A 14,790-nucleotide genomic window follows, 5' to 3' on the forward strand; every position below is an offset into this window, starting at 1 on the left:
ATGGGGACGCTGGTGCCGGCGACCACCGTCCTGGCTCATGAGCTCTGAGACCCGGTCCCACCCAACCGCCTGTAGGTGCCAGTGCTGGGACCACCAGCCGGGTGGGAACACAGCCCCACCCCTCAGCAGACAGGCTGCTTAGAGGCTTCCTGAGCATGCAGCTGGCCACCTCTGGACATGGCCCTGCCCACCAGAGGGCCAAGATTCTGCTCCACCCACCAGCTGACAGGTGCTGGCCTCTGCTGCTAGGAAGCCTGCACAGCCTCTAGACCAGTCCCGCCCACCACGGGGCAGAAACCAGAAGCAGGAAAACCACGATCCTGCAGCTTGCAGACCTCGGCGCTCCCAGCTGGCCAGTGCAAGCTTCTGGACACCCCAGACCCCATACCCAACTGTGCTAGGAACTGGCCCCAGCCACCAGCAATCTTACACCAGCTCTCTGGCACTCACCCCAGGACCTGGCTTCACCCAGCAGTAGGGGGTCAACAGCTCCGGAGTTGCCTGGACCCTGACGTCACCCATCAGTGACCTGGCACTAGCCCCAGGGTCCCTGGGGATTCTGCAGTCAGCTGCCTCCTGACCAGGCCCCACCAACCAGTGGCCTCCACACAAGGCAGAGCTTGGCAGTCAACCAGACCGGGTGCCAACTAAGCCCACCAGACCACCCACGTAGCCAGCCCTCCAAACAGAAGGAACCACACAGCCCTCACAGGGGGCGCCCCTACATACAGCTCTGGTGACAAGTGTGCTGCTGGGATGCGTAATGTCTCCTATAGAGGGGGCCACTGCTGAGGTCGAGAAACAACCTACCACATACGTAATATACAAACAGCAACTCAGACAAGACGAGGTGGCACAGAAACCTGCTGCAGACGAAGGAACAAAATAAACCCCCAGGAGAACAACTAAGCGAAGTGGAGACAGGCAATCTACCCAAGAAAGAGTCCAGAATAATGACAGTAAAGATGATCAAAGAACTCGGGAGAAGAATGGATGCACAGAGCAAGGAGTTAAAAGCTTTTAACAAAGCGTCGGAAAATATAAAGAACAACCCTACAGAGGTGAAGACTATAGTAATTGAAATGAAGGCGTCAGCAGCAGACTGAGTGACACAGAGGAACGGATCAGTGAGCGGGAAGACAGAGCAGTGGGAGCCACTGCTGCTGCTGAACAGAAGGAAGAATGAAAAGAAGTGAGGCCAGAGCGAGAGACTCTGGGACAACACCAGGCACACGTAATGCTTGCATTACAGGGGTCCCAGAGGAGGAGAGAGAGCAAGGGGCACAGGACGCATTTGAAGACATAACCACTGAAGACTTATTTAACCTGGGAAAGGAAACAGACATCAAGGTCCAGGAAGCAGAGAGAGTCCCAAACAGGATCAACCCAAAGAGGACCACTCCAAGACTCACTGCAACTGAAGTACCAAAAAATAAAAACAGAATATTAACAGCAGCAAGAGAAAAGCAACAAACAACATACAAGGGAGCTCCCGTAAGGCTATCAGCTGTTTTTTAGTGGAAACTGCAGGCCAGAAGGGAATGGCATGATCTATTTTAAATGATGAAGGGACAAAACCTACAACCAAGAATACTCTGCTCAGCAAGGCTCTCGTTCAGATTTGATGGAGAGATCAAAGCTTTACAGACAAGCAAAAACTAAGAGTTCACCACCAAACCAGCTTTACAGCAAATGTTAAAGGGACTTCTCTAAAAGAAAAATAAATAGCTACGACTAGAAACAAGAAAACTATGAAATGAAAGAACTAAGTGGTAAGGGCAAACATATAGTAAAGGTAGGAAGTCATCCACAAACAAAGCTAGTGGGGGGGGTTAAAAGACAGAAATGGTAAAATCATGTATATCCACAATAGGCAGTTAAGGGATGGACAGAACAGTTAGATGGAAAATAGGATGTGAGGGGAGAAGAGGACAAAGGCAGGGTTTCCTTTGTTTTGTTTGTTTCTTAAAAATTTACTTTTGGCCACATTGGGTCTTCGTTGCTGCAGGGCTTTCTCTAGTTGCAGTGAGTGGGGGCTATTCTTCGTTGCAGTGCACAGGCTCATTGTGGTGGCTTCTCTTGTTGCGGAGCGCGGGCTCTAGGCTTGCGGGCTCAGCAGTTGTGGTGCGCGGGCTTCTCATTGCAGTGTCTTCTCTTGTTGCAGCGCATGGGCTCTAGGGCGTGCAGGCTCAGTAGTTGTGGCTCGTGGGTTCTAGACCACAGGCTCAGTAGTTGCGGCGCATGGGCTTACCTGCTCCGCGGCATGTGGGATCTTCCCGGACCAGGGCTCAAACCCGTGTCCCCTGCATTGGCAGACGGATTCCCAACCACTGCGCCACCAGGGAAGTCCCAAATGCAGAGTTTTAAAATTAAGAGATCAGCACCTTGAAACAGTCACATGTATATATACATAGACTGCTATATGGAAACCTCATGGCAACCACGAGTCAAAAATCTGTAGTAGATACACCCATAAAAAAGAAAAAGGAATCCAAACGTAAAACTAAAGATAGTCATCAAATCACAAGAGAAGAAAGCAAAAGAAGAAAGGGGGATAAAGACCTCCAAAATCAAATTCAAAACGATGAACAAAATGGCAGTCGGAACATACATATCGATAATTACCTTGAGTGTAAATGGACTAAGTGCTCCAACCAAAAGACACAGGCTCGCTACATGAATACAAAAACAAGACCCGTATATATACTGTCTACAAGAGACCTAGGGACAGACACAGACTGAAAGTGAGGGGATGGAAAAAGATATTCCATGCAAATGGAAATCAAAAGAAGCTGGAGTAGCAATACTCATATCAGACAAAATAGACTTTAAAATAAAGATGGTTACAAGAGACAAAGAAGAACACCACATTATGGATAAAATGATCAATCCAAAAAAGATATAACCATTGTAAATATATATGCACGCAACACAGGAGCACCTCAATATATAAGGCAAATGTTAACAGACACAGAGGGAGAAATTGACAGTAACACAATAATAGGGGACTTTAACAGCCCACTCACATCGATGGACAGATCATCCAGTAAGAAAACAATGACCCTGAATGACACACGAGACCAGATGCACTTAATTGATATATATATATATATATATATAAAGAGAGCATTCCATTTGAAAGCAGCAGAATACACATCCTTTCCAAGTGCACATGGAACATTGTCCAGGACAGATCAGATGCTAGGCCATAAAACAAGCCTCAGGACATTAATAAAACTGAAATCATATCCGGCAGCTTTTCTGACCACAAAACTATGATACCAGAAGTCAACTACAAGAACAGAACTGCAGAAAACACAAGCACAGGGAGGCTAAACAATATGCAACTAAACAACCAGTGAATCACTGAAGAAATTAAAGAGGAAACAGAAAAATACCTAGACACAAATGAAAAAGAAAACAGAACAATTCAAAACCTATGGGACACAGCAAAAGCAGTTCTAAGAGGTAAGTTTACAGTGATACAAGCTTACCTCAGGAAATAAGCAAAATTTCAAATGAACAACCTAACCATACTCCTAAAGGAACTAGAGAAAGAACAAACAAAACCCAGAGTTAGTAGAAGGAATGAAATCATAAAAATCAGAGCAGAAATAAATGAAATAGAGACTAAAAAAACAATAGAAAAGATCAACGAAACTAAAAGCTGGTTCTTTGAAAGGCTAAACAAAATTGATAAACCTTTAGCCAGACTCATCAAGAAAAAAAGGGAGAGGGCCCAAATCAATAAAATCATAAATGATAAAAGAAGTTTCAACTGACACCACAGACATACAAAGGACCATAAGAGACTGCTGTGAACAACTATATGCCAATAATAATAGTCAACCTAGAAGAAATGGGCAAATTCTTAGGTACAATCTCCCAGGACTGAACCAGGAAGAAATAGAAAATATGAACAGATCAATTACCAGTAATGAAACTGAATCAGTAATTTAAAAACTCCCAAAACACAAAAAAGTGCAGGACTAGATGGCTTCACAGGTGAATTCTACCAAACATTTAGAGAAGAGCTAACCCCTATCCTCCTCAAACTATTCCAAAAAAACTGCAGAGGAAGGAACACTTCTGAATTCATTCTATGAGGCCACCATCACCCTGATACCAAAACCAGACAAAAATATCACAAAGTTATAGGCTGCTAATAACATAGATGCAAAAATCCTCAACAAAACATTAGCAAACCAAATCCAACAATATATTAAAAGGATCATACACCACGATCAAGTGGGACTTATCCCCGGGATGCAAGGGTTTTTCAATATCTGCAAGTCAGTGTGATACACCACATTGACAAACTGAAGAATAAAAACCATATTATCTCCATAGATGCAGAAAAAGCCTTTGACAAAACTCAACACCGATTTATGACAAGAACTCTCCAGGAAAGTGGGCATAGAGGGAACATACCTCAACATAGTAAAGGCCATATGACAAACCCACAGCTAGCATCATACTCAACAATGGAAAGCTGAAAGCATTTCCTGTAAGATCAGGAACGAGACAAAGATACCCAATCTTGCAACTTTTATTCAATATAGTTTTGGAAATCCTAGCCACAGCACTCAGAGAAGAAAAAGAAATGAATCCAAATTGGAAAGGAAGAAGTAAAAGGAAAGGAAGAAGTAAAACTGTCACTGTGGATGACATGATACTATAAATATATACAGAAAATCCTAAAGATGTCACCAGAAAACTATGGAGCTCATCAATGAATTTGGTAAAGTTGCAAGATATAAAATTTATACACTAACAATGAACTGTCAGAGAAATTAAGGAAACAATCTCATATACCATTGCAACAAAGAGAATAAAATACCTAGGAATAAACCTACTCAGAAAACTATAAGTCACTGATGAAAGAAATTGAAAACGACAAAAAGAGATGGAAAGATATATTGTGTTCTTGGATTGGGAGAATTAATATTGTCAAAATGACCATACTACCCAAGACAATCTACAGATTCAATGCAATGCCTATCAAAATACCCATGACATTTTTCACAGAACTAGAATAATTTAAAAATTTTAATGGAAATGCAGAAGACCCTAAATAGCCAAAACACTCTTGAGAAAGAAGAACAGAGCTGGAAGGACCACACTCCCTGACTTCAGACTATACTACAAGGTTACAGTAGTCAAAACAGTATGGTACTGGCACAAAAACAGACACATAGATCAGTGAAACAGAGAGCTCAGAAATAAACCCATGCTCTTATGGTCAATTAATCTATGACAAAGGAGCCAAGAATGTACAGTGGAGAAAGGAGGGTCAAGGATTCTTTTCTGGAACACCCATGGCACACACTGTGTTTCATAAATGTGGGGATGCTGCAGATCAGATCACCCTGGTTCCTTGGCAAGAGGGCCACTGTCCCAGTGAATGGGGCAGAGAGAATATGAAGACCTTACAAAGAGCGGTGCGACTGACTCCACTGGAAGGTGAATAAACGAGCACCTGAAATAGCTCTTCAGTCCTTGTGAGTCTGGCCACTCCAGGAAGCCAGGGGAGGCTGCAAGGGATTATATGGGGCACCGGAAATAAAGGACGTGTTTCACGGGCCTTTGATACCAGTGAGAGATCATTTTCTCTAAAACTGCCCATGTGGGACTTCCCTGGTAGTGCAGTGGGTAAGAATCCGCCTGCCAATGCAGGGGACACAGGTTCGAGCCCTGTCCAGGAAGATCCCACATGCCATGGATTAAGCCCGTGCACCACAACTACTGAGCCCTCATGCCACAGCTACTGAAGCCCGCGTGCCTAGAGCCCGAGCTCAGCAACAAGAGAAGCCACCGCGATGAGAAGCCCGCTCACTGCAATGAAGAGCAGCCCCCGCTCGCCACAACTAGAGAAAGCCCGCTTGCAGCAACGAAGACCCAACGCAGCCAAAAATAAATAAGTAAACTTATTAAAAGAAAACTGCCCACGTCTGCCTGACCTTCCCATAAGTTGAGTGGGGGTGGTGCTGATGAGCACGAGAGGCTTCCCTGCTCAGTGCAGTGAAGTGCTCACATGGTTAGTGCACAGGGACGTGAGTGCACAGCCCACGAGGAATTCCTGAGCAAGGAGCTGGCTTCCCCTCAGAGTCTAGGTGAACTATGTCATGGTAGCAAGTCACATCAAATGAGATGGAACGTATTTGATTTACGGTAGGGTTCGATGACTCGTTTTTAAAAAGTGCCGACATCTCTACAGGTGCATATATATAAAATGCAATCCATGTACACGTGCATATGTAATATGCAATATAGCTTTAAGTATTTTCTTCCACAAAAGCAATTTTCTGTTGGTTTTCTATCAAGGAGACCTTGAAATTAGGTTAGGAACAACTGGCAGAATCTGGTATTCCATTTTTGGATCTGTGTTCCTTTTAGAAATCTCAGTTTAGAGAATGGGATCATTACGTGCTTGGTTCTAAGGTGTAACTTCATCTTTCTCCCCGCAAATGCTGACTCTGTACATTTTCTGCTTTTCTCCAGGTTGTCACGAGAGGGCAGCACACGCTCATGTTTAAACAGGAGAGTGGCAGCCGCCTCGATTTACAGATAAAGGAGAACCTGGAGCAAGGTTGCCTTCTAGTGCTTTCGGAGCTCGAAGGCTTTTACTGGCTGTCTTTATTTTACTAGTAATAATAGAAAGATAGGTACACAGGCAGACTTCTTAAAAGTAGCAAGCTTGACAAAACTTCTGGAAACTTCAGAAAAAAATAAAAGTAAAGGAAAAAAAGAAAAATAAACAACAAAAAACCAAAAACAACAAAAAAGAATCTTCAAATCATTCTTTTAACCATGTTAATACCAGCGTCTTGAACACAGAAAACAAACCTGTTTTCCACTTCCTTCTCTGTATTACTTGTCTTGACTACCTTCCTGTGAAGTCAAGGACGAAGAAACATTTCTGCCCATCTTTACAGAAATATCACTGCCAAAAATATTCAGGTAGGAATAATGAACACCACCGGTTGTCACTTACTGCGGCCAGACCCTCTGTGTACAGTCTGTCCCCCACCAGTCCCCCCACGAGAAGGCCGTCATGACTAGTCTTGTTTTGGGGCAGAGATGAGCCCAGCTGAAGGACGTGCCCAAGGCCACGGAGGAACACAGGTTCCCTGCCTGCTAAAGGCCCGAGTCGGGGGCTCGGGGGGGATGCGACCTGTGTGCTTTGGCTGTCCCATCCTGTCTGTCCCCCTCCCGATGTTTAACGGTGAGGATTACCCATCACCCCCTTGGCCTGCAGTCACTCATTGAGCGTGTGTTATAAACATTTATATATATATGATGCAAATGGGGAGGGAAGAGCTCAGCCGGAGAAGGTGGTGGGCAGCCAGGGAGCGGGTGAGGAGGTGTCAGACGGTGAAGTGGCCCCTCTGCTCAGGCAAAGGAAACAAAAGCAAAAAGAAACAAATGGGACCTAATTTAACTTTTTGAAGATTTTGCACAGTAAAGGAAACCATGGACAAAATGAAAAGACAACCTACTGCATGGCAGACCCTGTTTGCAAATGATACGACCGATAAAGGGTTGACATCCAAAATATGTAACAGCTCATACAACTCAACATCAAAAACAAACAAAACCCCGATTGAAACAATGGCACAAGAATTGAATAGGCATTTTTCCAAAGAAGAATGCAGGTGGGCAACAGGCACATGAAAAGATGTTCAACATCGCTAGTCATCAGGAAATGCAAATCAAAACCACAATGAGGCATCGCCTCACACCGGTCAGAACGGCCACCATCAAAAAGAACACAGGTAACACGCTGACAAGGATATGGAGAAAAGAGAACCCTCGCGCACTGCTGGTGGGAATGTGAAATGGTGCAGCCGCTATGGAGACCAGTCTGGAGGTTTCTCAAAATTCTAAAAAAACTAAAAATAGAACTACCATATGATCCTGTAATCCCACTTTTGGGTATATATCAAAAAAAACTGAAAATACTAATTCAAAAAGATACATGCACCTCTGTGTTCGTAGCAGTATTACAATAGCCAAGACATGGAAGCAACCTAAAGGTCTACTGACAAAGAAGATGCGGTAAAGGTCTACTGATAAAGAAGACGCGGTATACGTATGCAGTGGAATATTACTCAGCCGTCAAAAAGAACGGAATTTTGCCATTTGCAACATGGATGGGCTTGGAGGGCATTATGCTAAGTGAAACCAGTCAGGGGAAGACAAATACTGTGTGATATCACTTACGTTTGGAATCTAAAAAATACAACAAACTAGGGAAGATAACAAAAACGAAACAGACTCTGGTTACCAGTGGGGAGCGGGAAGCAGGGAGGGGCGACATGGGGGTAGGGAGTGAGAGGTACGAACTATTAGGTATGAAACAAGCTACAAGGATGAACTGTACAACACGGGGACTACAGCCAGTATTTTATCATTTACCTTTAAATCGCTATATATTAACCTTCAAAAATTGTGGTCACTGTGTTGTACACCTGAAACATGATACTGTATATCAACTATATCTCAATAAAAAAGGAAGAAACACCCCGCAGCCGGGGCCCGGTGCTCTGGGAGCCTGACGAGGTGTCGGGAGGGGAGGGACGCGCCCCTGCCACCAGCGCCTGCCCCACCCCCCGCCCTGCTTCGTGAGGGCACACGGAGACAGCGAGGCCTCAGGGACCCTCCTGCAGCTTCCAGGTGACACTGGGCCCGCCACACCAAAGCCACCAGCTGCCCCTACACCGCCGAGGCCCAAGGGGAGGATGCTGAGAAGCACCTCTGTAGCTGCCGGCCACGGGGAGGGCACCGTCAGCGTCTGGGTGGGCGCGCCGGACAGCTGTCATGCGTGGACAGCCAACGTCCCCCAGGCTCTGTGCAAAGGAGTTCTTACCCTGCTCTTCGCTCCTCGTTAGCCAACCCTAACCTTCGCTGCTGTTCTCGTTCAGAGGGTGTGTTTTTAACACCGTGTTGTAGAAAAGGCTAGTTTTGCGCTAGGCAGCGTGAAGCTTGCAGCTCCTCCCGGCTCACCCGAGAGAAGCCGGGGGAGGCAGGAAGTCCACTTCCTCCCAGCGACTCCGTGGGACTGTCCCTGGGTGGGCACGCAAGGAAGGGCCGGGACGAGGGGTGTCCAGCAGGGAGAGTGACTCACCGGCAACACCAGAGCGCCTTCTGTCCCCACCAGGAGACCCCCCCGGACCTCATCTCCTTCCTCTGCAACTATAAACGCATCACCTAGGGTCAAGTGAACATGTTTTCTAGTTTGTCATCCTGGCAAGCTGACCCCGAGAACATTTTCTATCCCCAAAATAATCTTTGCAGGTTTGCCTCAGAGAGGAAAAGGATACTGCATTTCCTTCAGTTTAGCTTGTTTAGCTCTTTTCAGCAAAATCTAATGATGATTAAGGAGGTCTGCCGACTGCTGAAGGGGAGGCTGGCCACCCCCAGAGAAAGATACAAGTCTGACCTCGACTTCCGGTCTCCTGAAAGAGTCCTCCTTGCTGGGCTCTTTGGTAAAGGCAGGACATTAACCGGGTAAAGAAAGATACCAGGGGGCTGCTGTTCTCCGCCTGGGGCGCTTTGCAGTGTCCCGCATGAAATAAGCCCCAGGCTCACTTCCCGTGTCAGGTTAAGCAGAGGGTTGGACCAGGGTGAGAGTTACTTGCATTTGCTTGCTTTTTCTTAAATGCACAATTCCCTGCCATTTTATTCCCTGGGTACGGGACAGCCTTCAGGCTTGGCATGTGTATGTAAGAATCCAGGAGGATGAACCAGAGCGAGGCCAGTGAAAATGCTGTGTCAGCATGACGCCTGCAGACGCGGGCCTCCTCCCAGAGCCCGGCACCAGGGACCAGATGGTCAGTCCCGGGCGTCCTGCCTGAGTGGGACTGGCCCCTGCCTGTCGCCCACGTGGGAAAGGGAGGATGGAAGGGTGCGATCATGCTGGCTTCTGGGCGGTATCCCACAGCCGATCAACTGCCACACTCCCAGTTACACTTTAACAAGCAGAGCGTGTGCGCTGGGCAAGCTGAGTCGTTCCCACACCGAGTTCGGGAGCTTGACCGGAAGTCACAACAGTCGCTACCGGGAAGACAGCGTGACGGCAGGGAGGTGATGCCCTTCACGAAAGGAAACCCTTCCATGTCGCTGTAACCTCGACAGCACCAGAGGGTGTGCCCGCCCGCGTACCGCTGCCCGGGACGGTGCCGGACGGAGCAGTCCCCCCCTCCCCTCACCAGGAAAGCGAAGGCAGCTGAGTGCCCGCCACCCCGCCTTTCAGAAAACAGACCCGTCACGGACTCCTGGGGGCCGGGCTGCACACTCGGCCTCTGCCGGGCACACGGCGGCTTCGTAACAAATATCTGTCCAACAAATCAGTGATGTAACTTCTTGGGCTTTCTCTCCGAGGCCCTTCTTTGGGCTGGAGACACTGGTTTCTCAGGCCAGTAGAAAACCAAGGCCCTTTCTATCTGCTTTGTATGTGAAACAGACTGTTTCCAGAGTCCTCCTAGGAGAGTGGACAGCGTTTGGGCTGGAGCAGAGCACAGGCATGAATTCAGTGGCCTCCCCACTCCACTCCTTTTCCAGGCCCTGCCGCGCTGCTTGCACCCCCAACGCTCCCCGACGCTCCCCGTCCCTCCAGCTGCCTGGACGGGACCCAGGGTCCAGCCCTTACCTCACTCTGGGTTCCCTGGGGGTCAGGGCGGAACAGCGGTCTGGGAGCTGACGCCCAGCACGGGCCGCAGCTCGTCCGGAGGCCGGAGCAGAGCGGGTGGCTCGTTCACCGGGAGCCCTGCCAGACGCGGAGCCCCGCCCCCCGTGTCCTCAGAAGAAACGCGCCCCTGCACGGGCGGCCCGCCACGCACCTTATTACTGTGGGAGTGATCTCTGCACAGAAGAACACGCTGAGGCTCCCCACTGCATGGGAGGCGAACATGCCCACGATGGAGAAGGTGATGGAGAACTTGTCTTTGACGCTGTCGCTCATCCCTGGGGGAGAACCAGGGGGGTGGTGAGGGGGGCGGAGGGAGGCCTGGGGCCGAAGAAGGGTCTTCCCTCCTCCCCTCTGCCCGGTGTGAGATGCAGACCCGGGAGATGCAGCAGCGTGTCCCGGGGTGGGAGGTCAGAGCCCTTCTGGCAGGAGCCTCTGTCGGGTCCCCCGGGAGTCCCTGCGGGTCTAAAATGTGGGGCTCAGGCAGACTCTGCCGGACGCCGTAGCCTAGAGCGGCGGACGCTATGACGACGCCCTCCCGTCCAGCCTTCCGGCTCAGCTCCAGAGAAAGGTCTCTGGTTCCAGAGAGCCTGGCCATTCTGGCCTCAGGCTTGACCAGTCCAATACAAGGGACAGGGCAGCCCAGGCTTGACTGAGGGGAACGAGAACTCAACCCCAAGAGGAGAACTTATGGGCCTGGAGGGAGCGAGCTGGACCAACTGGAGCATCTTGCCAGTGGCACCGGGTCTGACCTCACACCCAGGCGGTGCTAGGCGGGCACAGCAAGATGCTGGGGTCCCACATTTGGGGCGCAACCCAGTTCCCCACAAGGCTGCACTGGGAGCCCTGGCGGCATGGGCTCGGTCAGGCCAGGCACGTGTGCGCAGCAGTGTCGCGTGCGGGGCAGAGGCTATGCCGTCCCAGAGGCCGAGAGTAGCAGGCTTGCGTCGCTCACAGGCGGGGACAGCTGCTTCCCCTGGCAGCGTGGTCAGCCGGGCCCCCAGGGCCGTGTGGCCCAGACCAGGCCTGTCCCCAAGGCCCTGCGTCACAGTGGAGGCTGCTGGGCTGTGCTGGCCACTGGTGCCAGGGGCAGGGGCGAGGGCAGCATGCAAGCCGGGCACAAAGCGGGCGGGGGGCGGGCGGCCCGACTTTCTAGAGGCGCGAGGGGCAGAAAGGACAAGTGGATGAGTGTAGTGTCCAACCTACGGCCAACTTCAGCTGCAACTCTTGGGGTGAAAGGGGGAGGGGAGAGAGAGGAAAGGGAAACCACAGGTCTGTGAGTCTTTGTGAAAATGCCCTGCAGGTGCAATAAAAAAGACAACACGGGGCCGCACGTGCGTTCGGCTCACCTGAGTCCGGATGCTGGCTGTATTTCCCGATCACTGGACCACAGGAACGGCGGCACACAAGGAGGAAGGCGGGCAGGGAGGGGAGAAAGAGAGCAGGTCGGACGGAAGTTACCACCGCATGCTTCCATGCGACTGGTTTCTAAGCACACCCACTCCGGGACCAGCAGGGGTGGCCTTGCAGCCAGCCCGCCAGGCCCACTCGGGGAGCCCAGCTGACGCCGCCAGGGGCCAGAGAGCAGGAGGGACGTGGCACAGACGTGGGGGAGGGTCCAGGGCATCAGGGCTGGCATTTGACCAAATGGAGCTCCTTCTGTTCGGAGGGAGGGCTGGGCCCCTCTGGCCTCGTGACCTGGGGAGGACGCCAGCTCCTGAGAGCAGGGGCCCGCACGCAGCGCCCGCCCTCAAGCCAAAGGGGGAATCTCGGACTTAACTTTGGACTTAATGTCCGAAGTTACTCAAGTCACTGCTGGTCTGTGCTCGGGGCACCAAGTGCTCTGGGCAGACCCGGCAGACAGCATCGCTGTGCCCTCCCAGCCTAGTCCCCACGGTGCCTGGTCTCCTGGGCATCCCTGCTCAGGGACTAAGAAGGGCGGCTGGAAGCCCCGGGGCTGCCGTGCCCCTGCATGTCCGCCCAACCGGTGGGAGCTGCAGAAGACTCCCCAAAGGGCAGCTTGGGCGGCCCCACCGGGGGACAGACCCCATGTCGTCACAGCTGAAAATGAGACCAGTCTCCTGGCAAGATGCGGACTGCACGTGAACTTGCCCAGGTCAGAAAGCGGCTCCTGAGTCTGACGCTGGCTCTTCTAGAACCCACTTTGCACAAGGCTGAGAAAGCCCTCGGTTTTCTTTCTCCTCTTCCTGTTCTGGATCCTCCCTCCCCACCTGGACACCACGCAGACCTGAAATACTACTGCAGGCGTCTGACTTGCCCAGCGGCGCTGACCGAGCTCTGACAGCTCAGGGGCGAGGGCAGCCATCAGAGCCACGGGGTCCCCGCGGCACCTGAGTCCACTGGGGGGGATGGTGCTGGGCGAGAAGGCTCGGCTGCCCGGCTCACTCCCGCCTCGCCCGGGCGGTCAGATACGCTGCGGCTCGTCCCCGTGGCGGGCGAGGGCTTTTGTTCCCCAGAAGCTGCACTGAGCGTGCCTCGTAGAGTTGGGTGGGCGACACGGACTGGCTAGCTTTTCTTTAAATTACTTGTAACGTTTACTGAGAAGCTCTCTGGCCCCAAGAGCAGCTGATGAGCTTGGAAGCAGTGCTGAAAAGCAGGGTCCCAGTGCAAGGGTGTCAGAATGTATCTATCTCGCCCTTGATCTCACATGAGGAAAAAGTCCTTCATTCCTTCTCACGCGATGGATCACAGCGGGAGAGCGTGGCCCCCAGTGGGGTCACCACGCCCACCAGCACTGTGAGGGCCCGGCTACCAGGGAGCCCCGGGGCAGCGGGAAGCCTTGGGGTCGCGTGGGAGGAGGGGGCACCCCACGCACGTGTTCCAGTGCGAGCTCGTCCTTCCCAAAGCAGTCCCCTGCAGCCGTGGATTCTGGAGGACGCCTCGGGCTGCCCACCCACCCAGGGCTCTGGAGCGCACGCCAGGCCCTGCCCACCGTCCGCCCGGGGCCTGGGCCCACTCACGGTTGAGCAGCCCGAGCTGCAGGAGTGAGGCCAGGGCCGTGAGGATGACGAAGAGCAGCAGGCCTCCCCGGCGCCCCAGGAGCCGCACCGCCGGGCACACGGCCAGGCAGGACGCCAGGGCGATGCCGGCCGCCGTGTAGTAGTCGGCGTAGAAGTTCTCGAGCAGTGGCGCCTTCACCTCGTGGCCCACCATGCTGCGCGCAAAGCAGTGGTGGATCCCGAAGCCGGTCAGCCTGCGGGGACACAGTGCCTGAGGCCACCACCTCCCGGCGGGCGCGGGGCACCCTGCGTCGCGTCCAGGGGCAGAGCAGCCCCTCGGAAGGTGGCGGGGAACGCACGTCAGAGAGGACGTCGGGTGGGGGGGGGGGTGATGTGCGCGGTCACTGCCCTGCCGTGGCCTTACGGAGGGTGCAGGCATAAAAGCAGGGAGACCCTCGGCTCAGACGCTGTCTCTCATGAAATCCAGGCGTGAGGCAGGCGCCCCCAGGGTCCCTGCGTTTGAGTCCGCACCGTGGGCACCGAGGGGGCCCATCAGAGCCACTTTCCAGGCAGGCCGACAGGCAGGCAGCACAGCGGGTGAGCACGGCTTCTAGGATGCACTGCCCGTCTACACCTCTGCCTCTCCCGGGGTTCTGGAAACTCGGGGACCCGCCCCGAGAACTGGCTCCCCCCCCACCCCTCGCTGCTACTCACGGCTCATGGGGCCTGGAGGGACAGGAAGGGTCAGGCCAGTGAGGACATCTGGTCTTGGAGACCGTTCAACGCTTAATTTACTGTCCCCCGCCCCCCCTGCCCTGGGTTCAGCCCCCTCCTGCCCCACAGGGTCACAAAAACCCGCAGGGAAACGTGTGTCCCAGCCGCTCAGGCGGATGTCCATTCTGGGAACAGGAATAAAGATGTGTCGTGTTCCCTGGGAGCACAGGGCAGCAGGGCTCTGAGGCCCCGGTGGACGTGCCCAGTGGGAGCAGGGCTGCGAGCGCCTGCATCTGTCCCTGAGCTGAAACGCCCTTCTCTCCCAGCCTCCCTCCTCCGTGCTTTCAGCAGACCTTGAGGACGCATCAAGGTCAACTACAGACCCAGTCCTGCAGGAGGGAGCCGCCCTCCTCCAAACCCCGCTCCCCT

At 52.2% G+C, this 14,790-nt stretch overlaps 1 protein-coding gene across 1 annotated transcript in view; it reads right to left on the bottom strand.

The window, feature by feature from the left end:
* The window catches only part of SLC22A23 (solute carrier family 22 member 23), a gene marked incomplete at its 5' end in the record, with an annotated part of 146,123 nt that overhangs the window by 4,304 nt on the left and 127,029 nt on the right, over nucleotides 1-14,790 (bottom strand). The window contains 3 exons of the mRNA XM_082662979.1: nucleotides 10,842-10,965; nucleotides 12,037-12,069; nucleotides 13,669-13,901. Coding sequence (XP_082519105.1) covers nucleotides 10,842-10,965; nucleotides 12,037-12,069; nucleotides 13,669-13,901 — 390 coding nt within the window. The remainder of the gene's footprint in view (nucleotides 1-10,841; nucleotides 10,966-12,036; nucleotides 12,070-13,668; nucleotides 13,902-14,790) is intronic.

This window comes from Grampus griseus (genome assembly GCF_964374135.1).
Source record: "Grampus griseus genome assembly, chromosome: 10".
NCBI lineage: Eukaryota > Metazoa > Chordata > Mammalia > Artiodactyla > Delphinidae > Grampus > Grampus griseus.